This window comes from Euleptes europaea, chromosome 17 (assembly GCF_029931775.1).
Source record: "Euleptes europaea isolate rEulEur1 chromosome 17, rEulEur1.hap1, whole genome shotgun sequence".
Classification (NCBI taxonomy): Eukaryota; Metazoa; Chordata; class Lepidosauria; order Squamata; family Sphaerodactylidae; genus Euleptes; species Euleptes europaea.
The window spans coordinates 42,435,303-42,461,723 of record NC_079328.1 but is presented as its reverse complement, the minus strand read 5'-3'; the positions used below and the strand labels follow the sequence as shown (position 1 = coordinate 42,461,723).

Genomic DNA, 26,421 nt, shown 5'->3' with positions numbered 1-26,421 from the left:
ACTGCCCAGGAGGACATTATTTGGCCAGTCAGATGGCCGAACATGCACTGAATGTTACACGTGCAGCCCTCCGAAGGGGCAAATAATGCTCCCACCTTGGCACTGTTTTGGGCCAGGAAACAGCAGGGAGGAGCCAGGAGCCCCTTTCTCTTCCCACACCACAGCCCTGACCAGAATCAATGGTCAATGATTCTGCAATGCTGCTAAACAGAGTTCCCACAGGGAACTGCGACTCCCCATAGAGACCACACAGCAAACATCCCGTCTACTTTGGCCCTCGGGAGCCTCTGAAAACCAGAGCAGAGCGTCACCTTTCGCTGCTTCCTGCCTGGCGCGGAGGTGTCACTGCTCACACTCTCTCGATGGTTGAGGTGAGCAAACGGCCGGGCTGCACCCCAAGACTCCAAATATCGGGTCATCCGCACAGAGGCTCTGATCTTCAGCCCATCGTGCCCTCTGGCTTCGGAGATCTGATGGTTATTGGAGGACCGTTGCTTGGACTGAAAACCGAGGGTGGGGGAGAGAAAACACATGCATTTTAAGAAGGTCAAAAAAAGAACATAAGAAAGGCCATGCTGGATCAGACCAAGGCCCATCAAGTACTACAGTCTGTTCACACAGCGGCCAACCAGGTGCCTCTAGGAAGCCCACAAACAAGATGACAGCAGCAGCATTGTCCTGCCTGTGTTCCAAAACACCTAATATAATAGGCATGCTCCTCTGATCCTGGACAGGATAGGTATGCAGCATGACTCATATTAATTTTGACTGGTAACCATGGATAGCCCTCTCCTCCATGGACACGTCCACTCATAAGAACATAAGAAAAGCCATGCTGGATCAGACAAAGGCCCATCAAGTCCAGCAGTCTGTTCACACAGCGGCCAACCAAGTGCCTCTAGGAAGCTCACAAACAAGATGACTGCAGCAGCACCATTCTGCATGTGTTCCACAGCACCTAATATAACAGGTATTCTCCTCTGATCCTGGACAAAATAGGTATGCATCATGACTAGTATCCATTTTTACTAATAGCCGTGAATAGCCCTCTCCTCCATGAACATGTCCACTCCCCTCTTCAAGCCTTCCAAGTTGGCAGCCATCACCACATCCTGGGGCAGGGAGTTCCACCATTTAACTATGTCTTCTATGAAGAAATACTTCCTTTTATCTGTTTTGAATCTTTTACCCTCCAGCTTCAGCAGATGACCCCACGTTCTAGTATTACGAGAGAGGGAGAAATGCTTCTCCCTATCTCCAAACCATGCATAATTTTATAGACCTCTATCAAAACTGTTGATTGCAAAACTCAAGGAAGCACATCCTTGGGTTTTGCAATAATCAGTTCTGACATAGCCATGCATCCCTGTAACAGTAATCAAAGAACATTCTGGACACTTTCTCCCCAAAGAACACTAGGGGGGAAATGGAGGAGAAGGACCCAGCTAAGAATTTTAGAAGGTCAGCTAAGAATTTCAGAAGGTGCTGAAACACAAAGGCATACATCAACTGCTAGTGTAAACCTGACTCACCTCCCCAAACATGGGTGGGGCTGTGACTTAGATATAGAGCATCCACTTGGCATGCAGAAGGCCCCAGGTTCAATCCCAGGCATCTCCAGCTGAAAGGATTGTTTAGTAGGGGACGTGAAAGACCACTACCTGAAACCCTGGAGATCAGCTGCCAATTTTAAGTAGGCATTACTGATGTTGATGGACCAATGGTCTGATTCAGTACACTGCAGCTCTATGTATTCCTGTAGCAAGTGTGTGAATGGGTAAGACAGAACTCGTATGGGCCAATATTACCCCACAGATATGATCATGAAATGATGCTTTTACTAGATGATTCTTAAAATTAATTTGAAAAACTGGGGTGGGGGATTTGAGCAGAAGTTTAGGCTGGAAAGAGCTCTGTGTGTTTGTGTGTAAAGTGCCGTCAAGTCACAGCCAACTTATGGCGACCCCCATGGGGTTTTCAAGGTAAGAGACTAACAGAGGTGGCTTGCCAGTGCCTTCCTCTGCATCAAAATCATGGTATTCCTTGGTGGTCTCCCATCCAAATACTAACCAGGGCTGTGGCTCAGTGGTAGAGCCTCTGCTTGGCATGCAGAAGGTCCCAGGTTCAAGCCCCGGCATCTCCAGTTAAAGGGACTAGGCGAGTAGGTGATGTGAAAGACCTCTGCCTGAGACCCTGGAGAGCCACTGCCAGTCTGAGTAGACAATACTAATTTTGATGGACCAAGGGTCTGATTCAGTAGAAGGCAGCTTCAAGTGTGACCTGCAAGCTTTTTGGGGAGGGGCTGTGGCTCAGTGGTAGAGCATCTGCTTGGCACACAGAAAGTCCGAGGTTCGACCCCCGGCATCTCCAGTTAAAGGGACTAGGCAGGTAGGTGATGTGAAAGACCTCTGCCTGAGACGCTGCTGGTCTGAGTAGACAATACTGACTTTGATGGACCAAGGGTCTGATTCGATATAAGGCAGCTTCATGTGTTCACATGACCCTGCTTAGCTTCTGAAATCTGACGAAATTGGGCTATTCCACGCTGCCTCCCCTACTGGAAAGAACTCTGCACATCTCCAAAGGTCCGTTACCCCCAGATCGGGTTTTGCTCTCTCTGTGGCTGGACTGCTACCCCCTATTATGAAGAAATCAGTATGAGCTGATCATGTAACAGAAGGTGCGGTTTTGACCAAGAGCTGTGTCTGCTGCTGTTCCACCACCCCTCTCTCTCGCACGCATGTACCCCACCTTTCCAGCCAAGCTCAATCCCGTATTAATTGCAAACCAATTTCAGTCATTTCTGTCAGGGAAAAGAGGCGGTGACCCAGCTGATGAGGTCTCCGGTCTGAGCCTTAGAAATCGCACTCGGCGAAACAAAAATGCTGTTTGGGAGCCGAGCGGTGCAAACCGGATCGGCCCCAGAGCACTCCCGTTTCGCTTAATTGCCGCTTCTCACAATGCCGATATCGCTGCACTTAGACAGAAGGTGGGCGGCTTCCAGCGTAGTCTTTTTAATTACACGTAGTTAAAGAACAGCCTTTTCTGGATACTTGTTGAAATGCTCCTTGGAGACCGAGTGCTAAAAGTTATTGGTTCATGGATCTGCACTCCCTGGCAACTGAACATCTAATGCTTTAGCCTTGTTATACAGCCACAAGCCCTGCCCCCCACTGTCCACAGTCCTAGCTTTCTATTAGGGTTGCCAATTCCCTGGAGGGGGGGAAATAATGTCCTGTCCCTTTAACAAAGGCTGTTATTTATCAGGGATTGTTATTTAATTTCATGCCACAAAGAGGAGGAATTGTGGCTCAATGCAAGAGCCTCTCCTTGGCATGTAAAAGGTCCCAGGTTCAATCCCTGGCATCTCCAGTTAAAAGGATCCACTCTTTAACCCACTTCCTCACCTAACGTTCGAAATCATTTTGTTGCAGCCTGCTTCCTCCTCAACAGTCAGAATGCAATGACATCACAGCACATAAGCCAATGAGAGAAGACTCTCAGGCAACACTGAGGCTATCGTACTTTGGTCACATGATGAGAAGACATGAGTCACTGGAAAAGACAGTCATGCTAGGAAAAGTGGAGGGCAGCAGGAAAAGAGGAAGACCCAACAAGAGATGGATTGACTCTATAAAGGAAGCCACGGCCCTCAGTTTGCAAGATCTAAGCAAGGCTGTTAGGGATAGGACACTTTGGAGGACATTGATTTATAAGGCCGGCAAGAGTTGGAAGTGACTCGAGGGCACTTAACACACATGTAAGAGCATACCTACCCTTGGATCAATCACCAAGTAAGTTGTGATATTCATGGCTTTGAGGTACGGGTCTCTGAGACATCCATTGCCTTCTTCCACTTCGTAGGCTTTGCCTAGGTGATTCAGCGTTGCTTCAGTGATGTGAACGCGACTGGAAAGGCAAAGAGAGGGAACACAAAGGACTTAAACTTCTTTCGCCCCCACCCCCAGAAAGGTCACTGTAAGTGATTCATTTCCATATCAATGGCTGTTGTTGACACGTCTGTGCTTCTGAACAGCTTCACGCCTTGGCAGACAATTCCAGGATCCTGGCGGCCGTTGCTACTTAACAGCTTTGCCTATTGGCAATCCATCACGGTACATTCCTCTTTAACTGTGTGTAGTCTCTCTCTTTGCAAAAGTCAAAATAACTGTAGCCAAATATATTATTTCCCACAAATTAAGCAACGACGGTTATTAATCCAAAAAGAAAGTACGGGTAAAGCCATTTATTAAGACCAAAGAAACACATACACACACACACATGGGATAATGGGGCTATGGCTCAATGGTAGAGCCTCTGTTTGGCATGCAGAAGGTCCCAGGTTCAATCCCCGCCATTTACAGTTAAAGGGACTAGGCTTGTAGGTGATGTGAAAGACCTCTGCCTGAGACCCTGGAGAGCCGCTGCCAGTCTGAGTAGACAATACTGACTTTGATAGACCAAGGGTCTGATTCAGTAGAAGGCAGCTTCATGTGTTCAAAGCCAGATGGGTAGCCCTGCTACAGTGCAATCCTAATAACGCTTTCCTGGGAGTAAGCCTCACTAAATAGACCCGAGAAGGACTCTACCTGATAAACATTGTAGGTAGACCCTTACAGTGCAATTCTAAAGAGAGTTGCTCCGGTCTAAGCCCATCTGAAAGGGCTTAGATTGGAGTAACTCTCCTTCGAATCCCACTGTTAGTAGGGTCAACAGCAGCACCTATTAATCTGCTTGGATGTCCTGCAGGCGTCTGTATCCAACAGTCCTTTGAGCATCTTCATACTGCATACATGTTACCCAGGAATAAGCCGGGAAGGCTTTTCCCCACCCTTAAGACAGACCCGTTAGTATCCCATTCTCTGTTTTGCTTTTCTCTTAATGTTATGCAAAAATCTACCAAAGGGAAAAGTTAATCATATTAAAAGCAATAAAATCAAGTCAGCTGCTCCCTCCGTTCTTCCTTGCCCAAAGTCTGCCCCAATAAATTTTGCGTGGTACCCCCATCTCTACCTCTCCCTTCAAAAGCCAACCAATTCCATGAAGCCACTGGGCCTAACTTCTTAGTGCTCACTATGCAATATAACTGGGTTTCTCTCCCTTTCTCCCCCGCATCAACCCTCCCCCCCCCAAACATGAAATTCAGATAGCAAGTTTCTTTACCGGCACAGATGTGTCTCCTTTGCTTATGTAAGTCTTCAAAGAGCCATGTATATTCATGGAGCTATGAATAATACTACATTACCGTGTAGAAGTATTCAGCACAGCGCACAAATTTGATGCAAACTAATGTTAATTACATGCATATTGTCTCTCTCACACATGCGTGTCTGTGTGTGTTGTCAAGACACAGCTGACTTACGGCGAGCCTGTAGGGCTTTAAACGCAAGAGACGTTCAGAGGTGGTTCACCATTGCCTGCCTCCATGAAAGCCCCCATAGCCTTTCAACTTTTCTTGCCTCCTTAGCTCCTTTCTACCCACAGGCCGACCTACTTTTATCTCCCACCCCCCCATCACTCCACCTTCGATTTTCCCTCCTTACCAACCCCTAGCAGGCTCTCCCTGGGAAAAGGAGAGGGTCGTGGCTCAGTGGTAGAGCATCTGCTTGGCAATGGCATACAGAAGGTCTCAGGTTCAATCCCCGGCATCTCCAGTTAAAGGGACTAGGCAAATAGGTGATGTGAAAGACCTCTCCCTGAGACCCTGGAGAGCCGCTGCTGGTCTGAGTAGACAATACTGACTTTGATGGACCAAGGGTCTGATTCAGTATAAGGCAGCTTCGTGTGTTCAACTCTGGCAGAATTGCATAGTGCCAGCCACCAGGCCCGGCCCAGTTGCACAGTGAAGAACCTACAAGAACCTTTTCCCTCCTCCTGGCAGCCTCCGTATCCCCTCTCCTTTCCCTATATCTACTCCCCTTCCCACCCACCAACCAGCCTAGCTTTTATCGGCCTAACGTCTTCACTTATATTTATTAACTACATTTATACCCCACCTTTCTCCACAGTGGAGACCCAAAGCAGCTTACTTCACTCTCTTCCATTTTATCTTCACAACAACTTTGTGAGATAGGTTAGTCTAAGACTATGTGACTCACCCAAGGTCTTCCAGCAAACTTCCCTAGCTGAGTGGCAAATGGAACTAGATCTCCCAGATCCTAATTTGAAACTCTAACCATTACATCACACTGGCTTTTCTGCGGTGGCTGCTGTTGAACAGTAGGGAACTGGACCGGGTGAGTCATGCAAGTCATGTGGTGGTTGCTGCCAGCCTGCCCCAATGGGTCTTCCCTCAAAGATCAAAACAGCTCTGGAAAGGGCCCTGCCCTTCCCCCTGTCTTTTACTGACAGAACCAAGACATGAAGGCTGGCAATACTGTTGTGATTGCATAGCAACAGCCACAGAGGGCATTTTTTCTTAAAGTTACAGGTACAACTTCTGTTACTTTGGGGAGGGTTAAACCCCCCCAGTGGTTTTTTTCTTTTTAAGATTAAAGGTTTTTCTGCAAACCTGGGGCTTTTCTCTTTTTTGAAGAAAGATGTGTCTTGTCTGCTCACGGCTCCAGTCTGCAGATTTAGGTAACCACAAACTTAGCCATGCTGATATAATTATATATACTGATTCATATGAGCTGATGCCTGGAGATTTGTTATAAACTTCCCACAGCATTCAAATTGGCCATCCCAGTTTATTTTCAAGGACAACTTGCAAATGTGCCAAGAAACCCATCAACATGGATTTAGGTTTATACAGAAAACCCTCTTCCCCCTTTGAACAAGTGACTGAAGAGCTCTTGAAACGGGGCTGGAAGCCCTCAACAGCAACATCTATACATATAACACAATGTACTATCAATCCGAGAGTTTACTCAGCTGGCTAATATCATCGATCTTCTAAGACAATGTTCTGGGTCACACGGTAAATAAGACTGCACTTGAAAAACATATTTTCTCCTCCACTTAAAATGGTCACTCTAGTTGGACCTTGTCAATATTGTGGCTGTCTCCTAAATGGATACACCTCCTCAGTCTGTACACAGACAAAAGGTCATCTGTATTGTTTCTGTTCATCTACATAATATCCATAATTTTTAACATTTTAAGTTAATTAAGTCACTTTAATCCAGTTAATTAGTACGATTTATATCACTTTCAGTATCTTTAAGCCAAAAGGAGAACTCTTTATCTAAGCCAGATTTCAACAATACTTCAGCAGTGTTTCAGGACTCCATCTTTGTGGTCCTGAACCCTCGCCACAGGGGGCCGATAAATCTGGCAACCCTTGTGGGCATGGTTCAGACCCCTGGAAGAAGCCACGTGGTTACTATTCGCACCGTGGGAGAAACTCTGGAATGCGATGAAAGCATCGTCAGGCACGAAATGTATCACAGCTAATTGTTAGAAGGAAAGCCGTACTGCTATACACGAGCATCCTCAGTCTAGTAGTCGAAACAGAGACACGGAACATCTACTGTAACTGGATGAACTTTGTAAAGACCTCGGAAGCTCTGAAAATGTTAAGGGAAAAGGCCACATTTCAACACAAACACTGGGATCCACCCCAAAGGCCACCGACATGTATTTTATTTATTTGCATTTCTATCCCGCCCTCTGTCCCGGCCAAAGCCGGGCTCAGAGCGGCGAACATCAATTAAAAGCCAATATATAATCACGTAAAATATAAATCCAACTCAAAAAAAATCTAACAATAACAATATTAATAAACAGATTGGCGGCCATATAACGCCACAGGTCCATAGCAAGCCCGGGGAAAAGCAACCAGGAACCCCTATTAAACTCAGAAGATGGAAATTAGAAGGCGGTGGGAGGGAGGCTAGCTATGATGGAAACCGCTGCTGCCCTCAACCGTAGGGCTGGCAGAACATCTCTGTCTTACAGGCCCTGCGGAACCGCGTTAAATCCTGCTGGGCCCTGGTCTCATTAGAAAGAGTTCCACCAGGCTGCAGCCAGGCCGAGAAAGCCCTGGCCCTGGTTGAGGACAGCTCAGTGGTAGAGCATCTGCTTGGCATACAGACAGCCCCAGGTTCAATCCCCGCCATCTCCAGTTAAAGTGACTAGGCAGGTAGGTGATGTGAAAGACCTCTGCCTGAGACCCCGGAGAGCCGCTGCCAGTCTGAGTAGACAATCCTGACTTTGATGGACCAAGGGTCTGATTCAGTATGAGGCAGCTTCATGTGGACACTCTTTGGGCCGGAAACCACGAGGACTGGCAGACCACACGTGGACTAACTGCAAGCTGCTGACCCCTCATTAAATACCCCTTCAACATGTCATATGCTTTCAAGAATCAGAGCACACTTGACGTGGGCATAGGTTGTGACATACGTTTTTGTGATCCAGAGCCATGACCAAGTGGGTTCAGGCTGATGAAAGCTTATGACACAATACATTTGCTAGTCCTTAAGCCATCTCATGACTCCTCCTCCTCCTCCTTAATTACTGTTTTTGAAACAAAAGCCATAAACAGTAATCACAAGACTGTTATTTGGGCTGCAGTTTTTGTGCGACGTTTGGATCCAGCCATAGCATATACACGGGACATGGTTGCTCTCCTAGCACCAGACCAACAAAGAGCTCACGTCAATGGTGCAATCAATCCGGGAAGGTCCATCACTGCCACAGGAAATTCCCAACCTGGGTGCATCACCGTCATTTAAGATCATTTAAGAAGTCAGCAGACAGTCAGTCAACACACACTGGTGTCTACTTTGTGCAGCATCACTGCTTGCGAGGTTAACACCCTGTTCGGATTACGACAGGCAAAGCGGAAAATTCGCTTTGCAAATAAGCATCACACTTGAGCGAGCAAAGCCACAGATCTTGAATCACAGCGTTAAACTCCAAGAACACCACATCTAGTTCATCGAACAATTAATATTTATAATAAAGTTGGCCAAGTTAAACTAGATGGCCAGTCAGAGATCCTTTTTAGTTCTTTGACCCTATGGATTAGGGGTGGGTAACAAGGGCCCATGGACCGAGGTTCATCGAAGCAGGCGAAAGGGAACAAGCGCCCTGTATGTCACAAGATACGCTCGAAAAACAAACAAGCTGGTTTGCACATGCATGTATGCAATCTGATATCTCCATGTACACAGTGGCTGGCTGTGGAAGGTGTGGACTCTCTGAGCCATGCAACTCACCACAAGATGCAATCATCCAGTGACGACCCTACAAATCAATCATAGACATCAGGGGTGTCAAACAGAAGGCCCCTTGAAGAAGGAGAGGTGGTTTTTATATGCCGACTTCCTCTACCACTTAAGGAAGAATCAAACAGGCTTACAATCACCTTCCCTTCCCCTCTGCACAACAGACACCCTGTGAGGTAGGAGAGGTTGAGAGACTGACTAGCCCAAGGTCACCCAGCTGGCTTTACGTGTAGGAGTAGGGAAACAAATCCAGTTCACCAGATCAGCCTCCACCGCTCATGTGGAGGAGTGGGGAAACCAACTCGATTCCCCAGATTAGAGTCTGCTGCTCAGGTGGAGTGGGGAATCAAAGCCGGTTCTCCAGGCCACCGCTCTTAACCACTACACATACACTTCTATTTAAATGTTGTTTTAATGTCTATCATTTTAATCTTTCAGTGTTTGTTGCCTTGGGGACCATATTTGTGTGGAAAGACAGCATAGGAATGTTCTTCAATTAATAAATGAGCATTGAAGGAAGGGTCTGAAAGCCATACAAAGTTACCAGTTGTTTAAGCCAAAACCACCAGCTACACCTCTAACCTGCGTAAAACTGTGCAAACATATTCATGCCATCCCATGAAATGGTTCCAGGTTTGCGCTTCTTCTGGGATTATCATTGGCTATTTCCATTCACACCCCAGCACTTAGCATTCCTCAAAAGTGATATAATATACACGAACCCTCCACTGTCATATATGGAGACAGAGCAATAATGAGGTTTGTTAAGAAATGTAAATACAGGGGGGAAATGAGAGAAAGGTTCTAGCCCCATTATTCTGAGCACAGGACAACGAACAATGGATTTCAGCTAGAGAAGATATATTCGAGCTCAACATTAAGTTCAAGTTTCAGAAAGAACCACTCCACAGTTAGAAGGACTTGCCAATTTTCTTTTCTTTGTTTTTACTAGACAGGACAGGCACCTGTCTGCAAGATATGAGACTTGAAACACTTGTATTGGACTGTGAACCAAGAAACATTTACTGCTAGGAAATCCTATTGATCTATGCAAGACGTGTCAAACACACCTGTGTTGGTTGTCAAGAGCAGGAATTCAGAACCATTGGCTCACCATGTTCCTGATGGCTCACTGATTCTAGGAAAAAAGGGTAGCAAGGCAGTGGCACGGCATAATTAGCCAACAGCTTGCCAGTTTCCCCGTTTCAATTACTCAGAAAAACAACAGTGTGGTTTTGGTTTATTAGTTCAGTGGCGACCTAATGAAAACAAGGAGTGAAACAGCCTACCCAGGAACTCCTGCGGACTCCATACGGTTAGCTAAGGAGACGTCATGAGACCAAACATCGTACTGCCACTTCCGAAGCCCGATCACCCCACAAAGGACGTTCCCGGAATGAATGCCGACTCTCATGTTGATGTCGACACCTGTGGCTTCTCTCACCTGCCTGTGAAAAAGACCAGGAGACAGTAATTTTAAGACACCTGCCTTTTAAGACACCTACAGCTCTCACTTGCATCTTTATTTTCTCAAAGAACTGTGCATGAAAATCACAAACGTTCCAGGTGAACATAAGAAGAGCCCTGCTGGATCAGACTAGCAGTTCATCTAGTCCAGCACAACATGGTTCAGAAAGGGGCCGTGGCTCAGTGGTAGAGCATCTGCTTGGCATGCAGAAGATCCCAGGATCAATCCCCGCCATCTCCGGTTAAAGGGACTAGGCAAGTAGGTGATGTGAGAGACCTCTGCCTGAGACCCTGGAGAGCCGCTGCCAGTCTGAGTAGACAATACTGACTTTGATAGACCAAGGGTCTGATTCAGTAAAAGGTAGCTTTATGTGTTCATGTGCACAAAGAAGTTTGGGGTAAAGTGTGGATTGTCGAACATACCACTGCGTATAGTTTGTTGTATCTGTTGGTATAAGTAGGCTTCTGCTGTGTAATGTTTGCTTGGGTCTAATGTGTAATGTTAAAATGTGTTGACGACATCTCTACAAGTCAAATCCTATTGCATTGTCTTCTGGATGCCCCATTCTGTTGATTGTACTGATTTAATTTACATAATCTACCTTGAGTCTCAGTAATAAAGGTGGACTATAGATAATGTAAATAAATAAAATCCTATCACACAGCAGCTGACCAGTGGCCTGAGGGCCCAACCAATAGGGCATAAAGGTGAAGGACTTCCCCTGATGTTGCCTCTCAGCACTTACATTCAGAGGAGGGGCTGTGGCTCAGAGGTATAGCCTCTGCTTTGCATGCAGAAGGTCCCAGGTTCAATCCCCAGCATCTCCAGTTTAAAGGGACTAGGCAAGTAGGTGATGCGAAAGACCCTTGCCTGAGACCCTGGACAGCCACTGCCGGTCTGAGTAGACAATACTGACTTGATAAACCAAGGGTCTGATTCAGTTCTCTTTAGTCATCACAGCTAGTAGCCACTGATGGATATATCTTCCACAAATCGAGCTAATCCCCCTTTAAAGCAATCTATGCTCACGGCCATCAGTACACCCTCTATTCAAGAACTGCAGAATTTAATTGCTCATGGGGTAGAGAAGTACTTTTATCTGTCCTGAATCTATGGCCCATCAACCCAACTGGCTTCCTCGGAGTTCTAATATTATGGGAGAGGGTGCAGGTCGAACCACATGGGAATTAATAACAAAAAGTATAATACAGTGTGAAGTATAAAGGAATTGTTTTAATCAGACTTGGGGAATCCCATATTTAAACTCCCAATCAGCGATGAAGCCTTACTGGGCTAGGCTGTGGCCTAGGTCTCATTCTCAGGGTATCTAAACAGCAGGGTCAGTTAGTACTTGGATGGGAGACCACCAAGGAAGCCCAGGGTTGCTATGCAGAGGCAGGCAATGGCAAACCACCTCTGAACATCTCTTGCCTTGACCTGGATGGCCCAGGCTAGTCTGATCTCAACCTGGAAGCAAAGTAGGACCGGCCCTGCTTAGTACTTTGATGGGAGACTACAATGAAAGTCCAAGGTTGCTACACAGAGGGAAGCCATGGAAACCCACTCTGTTAGTTTGTCTCTTACCTTGAAAACCTTATGAGGTTGCCATAAGTCGGCTGTGACTTGATGGCACTTTCCACCACCAATATACTACCAAACTATTTATATTTGGTTTGATCTCATGGATCCCCTCCAATTGAGGAGGTGCTTTCCTCTGGAAGAAGGAACCTGATGCTGGAAGAAAGTACCTCCAGAAGTGGAACGGACCTGTCGGATACAATCCTCCAAGCTCTAACTGATGCACATTTCCTAAAATAATGCCAAGGGCTTTAAAATTCTATTTTTCGGGTACCTACTTTATAGCTTCACACATGTCAAGTCCCATTTTCACACAGTTCTTGGCATGTACGGGCAAGGACACAGGTAAGCCCGAGACGCAATAATAACAGTCTCCGAGGATTTTTATCCTCATGCATTCGTTTTCCTGCAAAACAAGGAAGTCATCAGAAACATCATAAATATGGATTAGCAAATGCCTATCTTAAGCAACGTAAATAACATGATTGAGCGAGGAAAACAAACCAATCTGTCATTGCGGTTATTTTGCCTGAAGCAGCAGTTTTGCAAGGAACTCCCGGGTTCCTCAGAAGCTTATCAAGGATTCCTAACAAGATAGAATCATAGAATCACAGAGTTGGAAGGTACCACCAGGGTCATCTAGTCCAACCCCCTGCACAATGCAGGAAATTCACAACTACCTCCCACACACACACCCCAGTGACCCCTAATCCATGCCCAGAAGATGGCCAAGGTGCCCTCCCTCCCTTTCAGCAATTACCCAATGGGCAATACAACAGGGCAACTTGTAAGTTTAGCAAGACTCCCTCCTCCCTCTCCTAGTCCCTGCAAAGTTTTAAAAAAACAACCTGCAGGCAACATATTAAAAAATATTAAGGAGACAGAACTTTAAACGTCTTAATTACGCATTTATGCTATTTTAGCCCAAGTTGTTTCACTACATTTAATGATTCAATTCTACCACATCCGTCAAGACCTAATTAAGTTACTTTCTTGTAGCTTCTTTGCCTCTAATGAGATATAGTTCAGTGACAAAATACTTTAAAGGCCATAATTCCCCCATCATTAGTACTTATAATTTTTACAGTTGGAAAAATTATAAGTCAGAAATAGAATCTTCCATAAATAGAGGTAGTCAGAAAGATTAGTTCTCTACAAAGCCACAGAATTTTTATGCAGAGCATGGAGGCCTACATCATTAATACAAGATTTCTAGAACCATCTTTTAGAGAGAAAAACATGGACGTTTATTTTAGTTTGGAAATAACGAGTCCAGAAAATCATAGGTCTTAAAATTATATTCTTTCAGAGTACTGACTGGTATCTTATTACCTTACTGAAGCTTGAGATATTCTAAAGTTAAAAAAAGGTAAAGGTCCCCTGTGCAAGCACCGGGTCATTCGTGACCCATGGGGTGACGTCACATCCCGACGTTTAATAGGCAGACTTTGTTTTATGGGGTGGTTTGCCAGTGCCTTCCCCAGTCATCTTCCCTTTACCCGCAGCAAGCTGGGTACTCATTTTACCGACCTCGGAAGGACGGAAGACTGAGTCAACCTCGAGCCGGCTACCTGAAACCAACTTCCATCGGGATCGAACTCAGGTCGTGAGCAGAGCTTGGACTGCAGTGCTGCAGCTTACCACTCTATGCCACAGGGCTCCAAAGTTACATAATGTTATTGTTTTTCCCTTTTACAGGGATAAAATAATTGGACTGGATCCCTTTCACTATGGAGGAAAAGCCCCTACTATTACTGGAATGCTCCTTCCATGAACAGAAAGGCACAGTTGGACGCAACCTCAAGGAAGGATTTGGCTTAGCCAAATGTGAATTTTTCGCACATGTGGGGGCACTGTGACAGAGCAAACTCTTCTTGGGGTCTGATAATTCAATCAATGTCTGTGGCCTTTGGAATGAATTTGAGGAAATCTATTCAACTCGTTTTGCTGAACTACACAGTGTTTATTCCAAGACAAAATCAGACTATTGCGTTATGCCTATTAACAGTAGAGGAAGGGCAGTAGCTCAGTGGCAGAGCCTCTGCTTGGCATGCAGAAGGTCCCAGGTTTAATCCCCGGCATCTTCAGTTAAAGGGACTAGGCAAGTAGGTGATGTGAAAGACCTCAGCTTGAGACCTTGGAGAGCTGCAGCCGGTCTGAGTAGACAAGACTGACTTTGATGGACCGAGGGTCTGATTCAGTATTAGGCAGCTTCATGTGTTCATGTGTATGTGTTTGCTAAAGTCTGGTAATCAAAGCATAGACCATCAAAGAGTGATCGGTTAAACAAATCAAAGGATATATACACATTATTAAAGTTAACATTACTGCAAAGATCAAAAGACACTAAGTCACAAGAACTTGGAATTCTGTGAATTTGAAAATTGTTATGGATTTTCTGTTATGGATTCAACTGTTATGGGCTTTCTGTGACCTATTATCGCAATTTAAAAATATAAATCAATTTTTTAAAACCCTCAAGTTAAGGAGCGCTAGCGTCTATTGCCAGCGATTCATCCAGCACAACAGAGTTGGATTTATATAGAAATAACTAAATTTTGGGGAATTCTTGATGATAAAACCTTTTTCTCCAATAAAATGACCAAAAAGTGGTTGCTTACCTTTGCAATTTGGTCGAATTTTCCAAAGAGCTCATTCAGCATCACAACCAGCTCTTTGGGAGAGCAATCGCTTGCCAGGCGAGTGAATCCGACAATGTCCGCATACAGGATGCTGGACAAGGACATAATATTCAGTCACATCTTTAATCAGCTTCCCTTTTCTACTGGAGAAATGTGGACCTGTAAACCTCGCTGAAAATTCCTCACACCCGCTGAAACCTCATCCCTTCTCCTCCCCTTCACACTGAAGTGGCTCTCATCTTCGGGTTTTTGATAAATAACTGATCCAGATAAAAGGATCTGATTGTCCTGCCCTGTGTTTCATGTTTAGCAAGAAGAACTAAGCTTAATGCAACTCTGAGGTCACATGCAGGGAGAAGGGGTCATGGCTTGGCATGCAGAAGGTCCCAGGTTCGATCCCCAACATCTCCAGTTAAAGGGACTAGGTAAGTAGGTGATGTGAAAGACCTCAGTCTGAGGCCCTGGAGAGACACTGCAGGTCTGAGTAGACAATACTGATGATGATGATGAAGAAGAAGAAGAAGAAAAGTTGGTTTTTATATGCCAACTTTCTCTACCACTTAAGGAAGAATCAAACCGGCTTACAATCACCTTCCCTTCCCCTCCCCACAACAGACACCCTGTGAGATAGGTGAGGCTGAGAGAGCTGTGACTTGTCCAAGGTCACCCAGCTGGTGAAGGAGTGGGGAAACAAATCCAGTTCACCAGATTAGCCTCTGCCGCTCATGTGGAGGAGTGGGGAATCAAACCCGGTTCTCCAGATCAGAGTTCACTGCTCCAAACCACCTCTCTTAACCACTACGCCATGCTGGTTGATGTACCAATGGTCCGATTCAGTACAAAGGCAGCTTCATGTGTTCATGTGAGGAAGTTAACTAATATTTTTCAGGGCAAATTCTCCCTGCACCCATTACTTCATTGGTTTAGCTTACATGTAATGTTTCCTGATCTCTTGACAATGGTAAAGAAGAAGCGATTCTCCCTCCTGCACAATTCCTTCTGTGACAAATTGGGACAGCAACCACACACTTTTAGACCTCACCTCACGTTCTGGTGCCGTTTCACATACAGGCTGTGGAAGTTGTTGTCGTGCTTCTTCCTATCGTTGGTTTCTTTCAGGCGTTCTATGATCGCTAGTTTCATTCCCATAGAGATATGGGCAGGCAGTATTGATAAAAGCAAACTTTCCTAAGAAATAAAGGAAGGAAGGAAGTTGTAGAAGAAATCCGTTCCTGAGCTGTGGAAATAACGCTCCTGTTGATTCAGTCTAAAATAACGCCCAAAGTTTTCTCACATTTACCCAGTGGAGAAAAAGCTCAATTATACAGATGGCTCTTGGGGGTACAAGATACTGCTGGAAAACTGGAAGTGGGATTCATCATGGAACTCACGTTCTTGCATACTTCCAGTTACATCCAAAGACACCTATCTACTAAGAAAGAGGAGGAAGATTCTTGCTTAACAGACAAGTCCATTCATCTGGATCAACTAATTTCCAACCAACTTGGGGGAGGGGCTGTGGCTCAGTGGAAGAGCATCTGCTTGGCATGCAGAAGGTCCCAAGTTCAATCCCCGGGGTCTCCAGTTAAAGGGACTAGGCTAGTAGATGATGTGAAAGACCTCTGCCTGAGACCCTGGAGAGCCGCTGCCGCTCAGAGTAGACAATACTGACTCTGATGGACCAAGGCAAGCTATGGTACTCAGATTTGAAAAACACTCACGAGCTTTAACTGGTACTTGTACTGATAAGAGAACGTTTCCTGTATCAGTGGCTCCAGACAAACTGAATCAAGCACAAACCTTGCTTTGTGATTGCAACGGAAAAGCAGCGTTAGAATAAAGTGCCACGGTATTTTAAGAAAAGCCGAAAGTGCTCACCTGCTGCCTCTTTTCAATCTTCAGCTTCATCTGAACTTGGATGCATTTTAAAGTGTATCTGTACAAATCCAGAGAGGCATCTTGTATCTGATGCTTGTGAAACGCCCCCATCAGGTTGCCGCAAAGGAAAATGAAAGAATTGGCAAGCACCTGGGAAAAGAAAAAGGGGGGAAAGTCCTAACATTGTGGTCTGATGGTTTTGTGTGGCAAATGGCATTTTCTTTTATTGATTGATTGATTTACATTTATATCCTGCCCTCTCCCTGCCTACCAGGACGGCTCACAACGATAAACATAATACAATGTAATTTAGACTGTTAAAAACACAACTAAAAAACAACAACATAATGATGGCGCTTTAAAAGAACACAACCAACCCAGGATTAAATATCAAAATAAAATAAGAACAAAATAAAACCATACAGAAACCAAGGGGGGGTTGTAATAACGGTCAACAGCCCAGAACTCGAGACCCAACCAGAGCCAACAAGTTGATATTAAATCAAAAGAGTTTCCGTCTAGACATTAGGAAGAATTTTCTAACCGTTAGAGCGGTTCCTCAGTGGAACAGGCTTCCTCAGGAGGTGGAGAGCTCTCCTTCCCTGGAGGTTTGTAAGAAGAGGTTAGATGGCCACCTGTCAGCAATGCTAATTCTATGACCTTAGGCAGATCACGTGATCTCCATTTTCCCCTTCTTTCACCACTACACAAGCATGTGTAGCCATTTCTAAAAGTATACCCCCAACATTAGCATGGCAATCACACAACCATGGATTGTCACAATCCCCATAATTGTGGAAGTTGCAAACAAAATGCCGTTGCAGTGTTTACTGGCTATAATCACTGCTGCCTGCTTCAAGGAAATCCACCCCCCAGAACAAAGGTCAGGACGGCTCACACAGAGAAGGAAAAACCCTGATAATGCTATAAATCAAGCCCCGATAAATAATAGTGCCTTCATTACGTTTCGGACTTCTCTAGAACCATGCAACCATAACTGTATACACAGAGCTAGTTCATAAAGAAAGAAGCAATGATTAAATCAGTAATCCCCCAATGAGGTACCCATGGGCGCCTTGGTGCCTACTAGTGTGTTTCTTGGCAACTGCTTGTCTTGGAGATAAAGTCCAAAAGATCTTGTCAGGGAGGGAGGGAGTCAGAGCTGCTCTCTCCCTGTCAATTGACTAGCATGCTAAACTTGGCCATAGATCCACACTCTCTTACATCTTGTGCTTGGATCCCTCTTCTTGTGGTCACCCTTCCCTTTCATTTGAAAACTGAAACGACAGCAGCATCTCTTCTGCAAGCCAACGAGCCAGTCTTGCCCCGCATAACAGCCATTCTTTGGCAGCACTCTCTACGCCAGCGGTTCCCAAACTGTTTGAGTCTCGGAGCACTTTTCAGGAGAGAAATTCGTCACGGGGCACTAATTTTCTCCTAGCGCCTATATACTAAACCGAATGACAGCAGCATTTTTCTTTCCAATCTCTTCACCGAGCACTAGGAGATGTTTCCCTCGCCCCGACTCTGCTACACTTCCACAAACTGATATAAATGTTAGACTGTACTGCTGTGGTTGAAGGCTCCTGGTTTTTAATCTGCTGTTGTAAATGCTGTGTATTTATGGATAATTTTAAACTGTTATGAAAGGTTGTGAGCCGCTCTGAGACTGGCCTTGGCTGGGAAAGGGCAGCCTACAACTCCAATAAATAATAATTATTATTATTAATAATAAGAATAATAAGAATAACTGCTGCTCTATACCACCTCAACATTCCAAAGTCCCCACAGGCTCAATCAATAAAATTGGGGACCCCCTGCTTTAAACCAAGGATTTTTGCATATAAAAAGCTGCTCTCCCAGAGATCGAAGAAGAGGAGTTGGTTTTTATATGCCGACTTTCTCTACCACTTAAGGGAGACTCAAACCGGCTTACAATCACCTCCCCTCCCCATAACAGACACCCTGTGAGGTAGGTGGGGCAGAGAGCGCTCTAAGAGAGCTGTGACTAGCCCAAGGTCGCCCAGCTGGCTTCATGTGTAGGGGTGGGGAAACAGATCCAGTTCACCAGATTAGCCTCAGCCGCTCATGTGGAAGAGTGGGGAATCGAACCCGGTTCTCCAGATCAGAGTCCACCGCTCCAAACCACCGCTCTTAACTACTACACCACGCTGGCTTTCTTAACCACTACACCACGCTCTTAACCACACCACCATGCTGGCTTTGTTAACCAGGAGACCAACAAAGCTACTTTGCTATGACAAAGCTACTTTGTCACAGCCCCAGAAAAGAAGGAACATTGCCCGTAATATACAAGGGCAGGCAGGAAAGGAAATGGGTGCTGTATGCTTACCAAGGCCAGCCCCACACCCTATCAAAGGCACACAAGAATTTGCACATGGTAGGCACGAAAATTTTTATCATGCCAGCTAGCTTTCTGAAAGGAATTTGGGAATGCAGGTCTGGAAACACATCTCTGGTTTTCTGCATCTCCCAGGTTGCGTTTTCAGCTTCTTCCGCATTCTGTCTGACAAGGCAGTTGCAAAGCAGAACTATCTGTTCTGTGCACCAAACCTTCATCTTTCAATGCCTTTATAATGAAGTCATTTCTCATTCCTATTTTAATCTGCAGCCATGAACTCTGCTGTCCTCCTGAACTTCCAGTCAATGCAAAAAAAAAAAAAAATCAATAAAATCCTCGCAAGCTCTTTCTACAAGAGTGTTGTTTATTCTGGATTGTCATTATGAATACAACAAGCATTGAAAAATTGTGAAAGAGGATGCATTTGCTCGGCTGAAAAGCAATTGAGGGAAACAATACATGCAGGGACGGGCAGAATTTGCTCTGGTGATGTGCCAGAAGGTAGAAAAAGAAGAGTTGGTTTTTATACCCCGATTTTCTTTACCTCATAAAGAAGACTCAAACTGGCTTACAATCTCCCTCCCTTCCTCTCCCCACAGCGGACACCTTGTGAGGTAGGTGGGGCTGAGAGAGTTCTGAGAGAATGGTGACCAGCCCAAGGTTACCCAGCTGGTTTTGTGTGTTAGAGTGGAGAAACCAACCCGGTTCGCTGGATTAGAATCCACCGCTCATGTGGAGGAGTGGAGAATCAGACCCGGTTCTCCAGATTAGAGCCTGCTGTTCTTAACCACTATACCACATTGCTTTGAGGAGCCAATGGATTCAACTTTCCTCCAAAGAACCTTCCTTCAACCTAAGGCAACTTCCATTGGAAGAAGAGACATTTAAGTTGGAACAAGGGCTTCAAATTTTACTCACTAGATTGATGGAACAGGGGTAGGATCCACTCCAATGTTGGCAAACTGAAGCAATATCCTTGCCTGAAGAAGTCCACTCAACAAGGACAGCCAGTGTGGTGAAGTGGTTAAAGTGTCAGACTAGGATCTGAGAAACCCTGGTTCAAATCCCCACTTGTGCTATGGAAGCTAGCTGGATGACCTTGGGCCAGTCACACACTCTCAGCCTAACCCACCTCACAGGGTTGTTGGGAGGATAAAATGGAGGTGAGGAGAACGATGTAAGCCACTTCGGGTCCCCGTTGGGGAGAAACGCAGGATGTCAGTAAAGTAAATAAAATTAAATAAATCAAGGGCCAAGGGTACGATGAAGATCCAGCATGTACCTTCTAACGAAGGTGAGAAGAAAGCCACTGTTAACAACTTAAAGAAAATGTGTGTGTTGCCACCTACTCATTTCAAAGGCGACTGAACCAAGGAAACAAGGATAACAAACGCCTAGTTCTACCTTTGAACAAAACTGTTCCTGGCGGAGAAGGTTGGGAATGTTTAGTCTGAAGAAGAGGAGGTTGAGGGGGGGACATGATTGCTTCCTTGAAGTATTTGAAGGGCTGTCACTTAGAGGAGGTCAGGGAGCTGTTCCTGTTGGCAGCAGAGGATAAGACACTTGTCAGGGATGCTGTAGGCTGATCCTGCTTTAAGCAGGGGGTTGGACTAGATGGCCTGCATGGCCCCTTCCAACTCTATGATTCTATCTTCGCAACTCAAAAGAGGGCTAGGAAAGTCACATGAACACATATACACATGAAGCTGCCTTATACTGAATCAGGCCATTGGTCCATCAGAGTCAGTATTGGTTCTTGTAGGTTATCCGGGCTGTGTATTGTCCTGTAAGTATCAAGATAATGTGCTAATGAGGGTATGGTATGTTAATATGGAACCATTGTATCCTGAAGTGATCTGTTAATGTGTGTAATCCAAAACTAATCTGTATGGCTATTGTTGAATGTTGTCTTTGTCTGGAGGTTTTTCAGGGCAGGAAGCCAAGCCTTATTCATTCTTAAACTCTCCTCTTTTCTGTTAAAGTTGTGCTGATGTTTGTGAATTTCAATGGCTTCTCTGTGCAATCTGACAAAATAGTTGGTAGAATTGTCCAGTCTTTCAGTGTCTTGGAATAAGACCCTGTGTCCTGTTTGTGTCAGTCCATGTTCAGCCACTGCTGATTTCTCAGGTTGGCCAAGTCTGCAGTATCTTTCATGTTCTTTTATCCTTGTTTGTATGCTGCGTTTTGTGGTCCCGATGTAAACTTCTCCACAGCTGCAAGGTATACGATATACTCCTGCAGAGGTGAGGGGGTCTCTTTTGTCTTTTGCTGATCGTAGCATTTGTTGTATTTTCTTGGTGGGTTTAAACACTGTTTGTAGGTTATGTTTTTTCAAAAGTTTCTCCATCCTATCAGTGACTCCTTTAATAAATGGCAAGAATACCTTTCCTATGGGAGACTGTTTTTCTTGAGTTTTCTGATTTTTGTTTGGTTCAATGGCCCTTCTGATTTCATTCTTGGAGTAGCCGTTTGCTAGCAGTGCGTGATTTAGATGGTTAGTTTCTTCCTTGAGAAACTGTGGTTCACAGATCCGTCTTGCACGGTCCATTAATGTTTTGATTATTCCTCTTTTCTGTCGGGGGTGGTGGTTGGAGTTTTTGTGTAAGTAGCGATCTGTGTGAGTTGGTTTCCGGTAGACCTTGTGACCTAACTGAAGGTTTGATTTACGGATGACAAGGGTATCAAGAAATGGGAGTTTACCCTCAATTTCCTTTTCCATGGTAAACTGAATGTTTGGATGGATATTATTAAGATGGTTTAGAAAGTCCATTAATTTTTCTTCACCATGGCTCCAAATGGTAAATGTATCATCTACGAACCTGAACCAGACTGTAGGTTTGTAAGGTGCTGATTCTAATGCTGTCTTTTCAAAATATTCCATGTAAAAGTTTGCTATTACTGGACTGAGTGGACTTCCCATAGCTACTCCATCAATCTGTTCATAAAATTCTTGATCCCATAGGAAATAACTTGTTGTCAAACAATGGTGAAATAAGGCTGTTATATCTTCTGGAAAAATCTGGTTAATCAATGAGATTGTGTCTTTAACTGGAACCTTGGTAAAGAGGGATACAACATCAAAACTGATTAATATATCCTTTGGATTGAGTCTTAACGGACTGATTTTGTTGATGAAGTGAGTTGAATCTTTGATGTAAGAAGTGGTTTTTCCAATGTGGTCCTGCAGGAGGGTGGTCAAATATTTAGCTAATTCATATGTTGGGGAACCAATGGCACTCACGATGGGTCGGAGTGGAACGGAATCCTTATGAATTTTAGGTAGTCCATATAATCGTGGTGGTTGTGCTTCAGTCTTGCATAGTTTTCTGTGTGTGTCGGGATGAAGAGTGGAATTCTTGATCAGAATGCTAGTTTTCCTGGTAATTTTGCAAGTTGGATCTCGTTTTAGTTTTTTGTATGTGGCAGGGTCCAGAAGTTCCTCAATCTTCTTTTTGTATTCTTCTGTTTTCATGATCACTGTGGCATTGCCTTTGTCAGCTGGTAGAATAATGATTTCTGGATCTGCATTGAGGGTCTTGATGGCGTTTCTCTCCTTGCGTGTTATATTGCTAGCAGGGGGCTTTGCTTTTCGTAGAATTCTTGCTGTCTCTCCTCTTATTTCCTCAGCATCTTCTTCAGGTAGATTACGAATGGCAGATTCTACATTTGCAATGATGTCTTCCACTGGAATTTGGGTGGGAGTGACTGCAAAGTTTCCTCCCTTAGCTAAGATGGAAGTTTCTTCAGGTGAGAGTTGTCGGTCTGTCAGATTGAAGATAATCCGTTTGTTGTCAAGTTTTGGACTGTTCTGTCTTCTTTCCTGTAATTTGTTAAACTTTTGCTTCTGTCTGGAAGTATGGCTGGTTAACCCCTGTTCCATTTTTCTGTAGGTGAGATTATCAATCTTGTCCCAATCATGGCTTCTCATTTTGTGGCTAGTATTGATATGTAAGGAAAACAACTCCTTGTCTGTGGCAGCAAGTTCTCTGCGGGTAGTGTGAATTCTCTCTCGTAAGAGAGCCCGTTCTAGATGGTCATAAATGCGGTTAGCTCGTGAAGTTTTAAAGATTCTTTTACTTGTGAGAAAAGATGGAATGGTTCCAGTGTCTCTGCATCGCAGTAGAAAAGTTAAAGAACAAAGTAGATGTGCTTTCTTGTTCCGAAGTGTTTCCAATCTCCGGGTCTGTTGAAATATTTCCTCCCCGTAGAGGCGTTCAAAATATTGTCGAAGGCTTTCACGGTCAGAGTTTATTGGTTCTTGTAGGTTATCCGGGCTGTGTAACCGTGGTCTTGGAATTTTCTTTCCTGACGTTTCGCCAGCAACTGTGGCAGGCATCTTCAGAGTAGTAACACTGAAGGACAGTGTCTCTCAGTGTCAAGGGTGTAGGAAGAGTAATATATAGTCAGAAAGGGGTTGGGTTTGAGCTGAGTATTGTCCTGCAAAAGTATTGTCCTGTAAGTATCAAGATAATGTGCTAATGAGGGTATGGTATGTTAATATGGAACCATTGTATCCTGAAGTGATCTGTTAATGTGTGTAATCCAAAACTAATCTGTATGGCTATTGTTGAATGTTGTCTTTGTCTGGAGGTTTTTCAGGGCAGGAAGCCAAGCCTTATTCATTCTTAAACTCTCCTCTTTTCTGTTAAAGTTGTGCTGATGTTTGTGAATTTCAATGGCTTCTCTGTGCAATCTGACAAAATAGTTGGTAGAATTGTCCAGTCTTTCAGTGTCTTGGAATAAGACCCTGTGTCCTGTTTGTGTCAGTCCATGTTCAGCCACTGCTGATTTCTCAGGTTGGCCAAGTCTGCAGTATCTTTCATGTTCTTTTATCCTTGTTTGTATGCTGCGTTTTGTGGTCCCGATGTAAACTTCTCCACAGCTGCAAGGTATACGATATACTCCTGCAGAGGTGAGGGGGTCTCTTTTGTCTTTTGCTGATCGTAGCATTTGTTGTATTTTCTTGGTGGGTTTAAACACTGTTTGTAGGTTATGTTTTTTCAAAAGTTTCTCCATCCTATCAGTGACTCCTTTAATAAATGGCAAGAATACCTTTCCTATGGGAGACTGTTTTTCTTGAGTTTTCTGATTTTTGTTTGGTTCAATGGCCCTTCTGATTTCATTCTTGGAGTAGCCGTTTGCTAGCAGTGCGTGATTTAGATGGTTAGTTTCTTCCTTGAGAAACTGTGGTTCACAGATCCGTCTTGCACGGTCCATTAATGTTTTGATTATTCCTCTTTTCTGTCGGGGGTGGTGGTTGGAGTTTTTGTGTAAGTAGCGATCTGTGTGAGTTGGTTTCCGGTAGACCTTGTGACCTAACTGAAGGTTTGATTTACGGATGACAAGGGTATCAAGAAATGGGAGTTTACCCTCAATTTCCTTTTCCATGGTAAACTGAATGTTTGGATGGATATTATTAAGATGGTTTAGAAAGTCCATTAATTTTTCTTCACCATGGCTCCAAATGGTAAATGTATCATCTACGAACCTGAACCAGACTGTAGGTTTGTAAGGTGCTGATTCTAATGCTGTCTTTTCAAAATATTCCATGTAAAAGTTTGCTATTACTGGACTGAGTGGACTTCCCATAGCTACTCCATCAATCTGTTCATAAAATTCTTGATCCCATAGGAAATAACTTGTTGTCAAACAATGGTGAAATAAGGCTGTTATATCTTCTGGAAAAATCTGGTTAATCAATGAGATTGTGTCTTTAACTGGAACCTTGGTAAAGAGGGATACAACATCAAAACTGATTAATATATCCTTTGGATTGAGTCTTAACGGACTGATTTTGTTGATGAAGTGAGTTGAATCTTTGATGTAAGAAGTGGTTTTTCCAATGTGGTCCTGCAGGAGGGTGGTCAAATATTTAGCTAATTCATATGTTGGGGAACCAATGGCACTCACGATGGGTCGGAGTGGAACGGAATCCTTATGAATTTTAGGTAGTCCATATAATCGTGGTGGTTGTGCTTCAGTCTTGCATAGTTTTCTGTGTGTGTCGGGATGAAGAGTGGAATTCTTGATCAGAATGCTAGTTTTCCTGGTAATTTTGCAAGTTGGATCTCGTTTTAGTTTTTTGTATGTGGCAGGGTCCAGAAGTTCCTCAATCTTCTTTTTGTATTCTTCTGTTTTCATGATCACTGTGGCATTGCCTTTGTCAGCTGGTAGAATAATGATTTCTGGATCTGCATTGAGGGTCTTGATGGCGTTTCTCTCCTTGCGTGTTATATTGCTAGCAGGGGGCTTTGCTTTTCGTAGAATTCTTGCTGTCTCTCCTCTTATTTCCTCAGCATCTTCTTCAGGTAGATTACGAATGGCAGATTCTACATTTGCAATGATGTCTTCCACTGGAATTTGGGTGGGAGTGACTGCAAAGTTTCCTCCCTTAGCTAAGATGGAAGTTTCTTCAGGTGAGAGTTGTCGGTCTGTCAGATTGAAGATAATCCGTTTGTTGTCAAGTTTTGGACTGTTCTGTCTTCTTTCCTGTAATTTGTTAAACTTTTGCTTCTGTCTGGAAGTATGGCTGGTTAACCCCTGTTCCATTTTTCTGTAGGTGAGATTATCAATCTTGTCCCAATCATGGCTTCTCATTTTGTGGCTAGTATTGATATGTAAGGAAAACAACTCCTTGTCTGTGGCAGCAAGTTCTCTGCGGGTAGTGTGAATTCTCTCTCGTAAGAGAGCCCGTTCTAGATGGTCATAAATGCGGTTAGCTCGTGAAGTTTTAAAGATTCTTTTACTTGTGAGAAAAGATGGAATGGTTCCAGTGTCTCTGCATCGCAGTAGAAAAGTTAAAGAACAAAGTAGATGTGCTTTCTTGTTCCGAAGTGTTTCCAATCTCCGGGTCTGTTGAAATATTTCCTCCCCGTAGAGGCGTTCAAAATATTGTCGAAGGCTTTCACGGTCAGAGTTTATTGGTTCTTGTAGGTTATCCGGGCTGTGTAACCGTGGTCTTGGAATTTTCTTTCCTGACGTTTCGCCAGCAACTGTGGCAGGCATCTTCAGAGTAGTAACACTGAAGGACAGTGTCTCTCAGTGTCAAGGGTGTAGGAAGAGTAATATATAGTCAGAAAGGGGTTGGGTTTGAGCTGAGTATTGTCCTGCAAAAGTATTGTCCTGTAAGTATCAAGATAATGTGCTAATGAGGGTATGGTATGTTAATATGGAACCATTGTATCCTGAAGTGATCTGTTAATGTGTGTAATCCAAAACTAATCTGTATGGCTATTGTTGAATGTTGTCTTTGTCTGGAGGTTTTTCAGGGCAGGAAGCCAAGCCTTATTCATTCTTAAACTCTCCTCTTTTCTGTTAAAG

At 44.3% G+C, this 26,421-nt stretch overlaps 1 protein-coding gene across 1 annotated transcript in view; it reads right to left on the bottom strand.

Moving 5' to 3' along the window:
- Nucleotides 1-26,421, bottom strand: part of ADCY7 (adenylate cyclase 7) — a 61,499-nt gene that overhangs the window by 20,795 nt on the left and 14,283 nt on the right. Inside the window, exons 4-10 of the mRNA XM_056862958.1 lie at nt 16,740-16,889; nt 15,904-16,049; nt 14,841-14,952; nt 12,498-12,625; nt 10,463-10,621; nt 3,777-3,909; nt 312-500 (exon numbers count right to left, since the gene is read on the bottom strand). Coding sequence (XP_056718936.1) covers nt 312-500; nt 3,777-3,909; nt 10,463-10,621; nt 12,498-12,625; nt 14,841-14,952; nt 15,904-16,049; nt 16,740-16,889 — 1,017 coding nt within the window. The remainder of the gene's footprint in view (nt 1-311; nt 501-3,776; nt 3,910-10,462; nt 10,622-12,497; nt 12,626-14,840; nt 14,953-15,903; nt 16,050-16,739; nt 16,890-26,421) is intronic.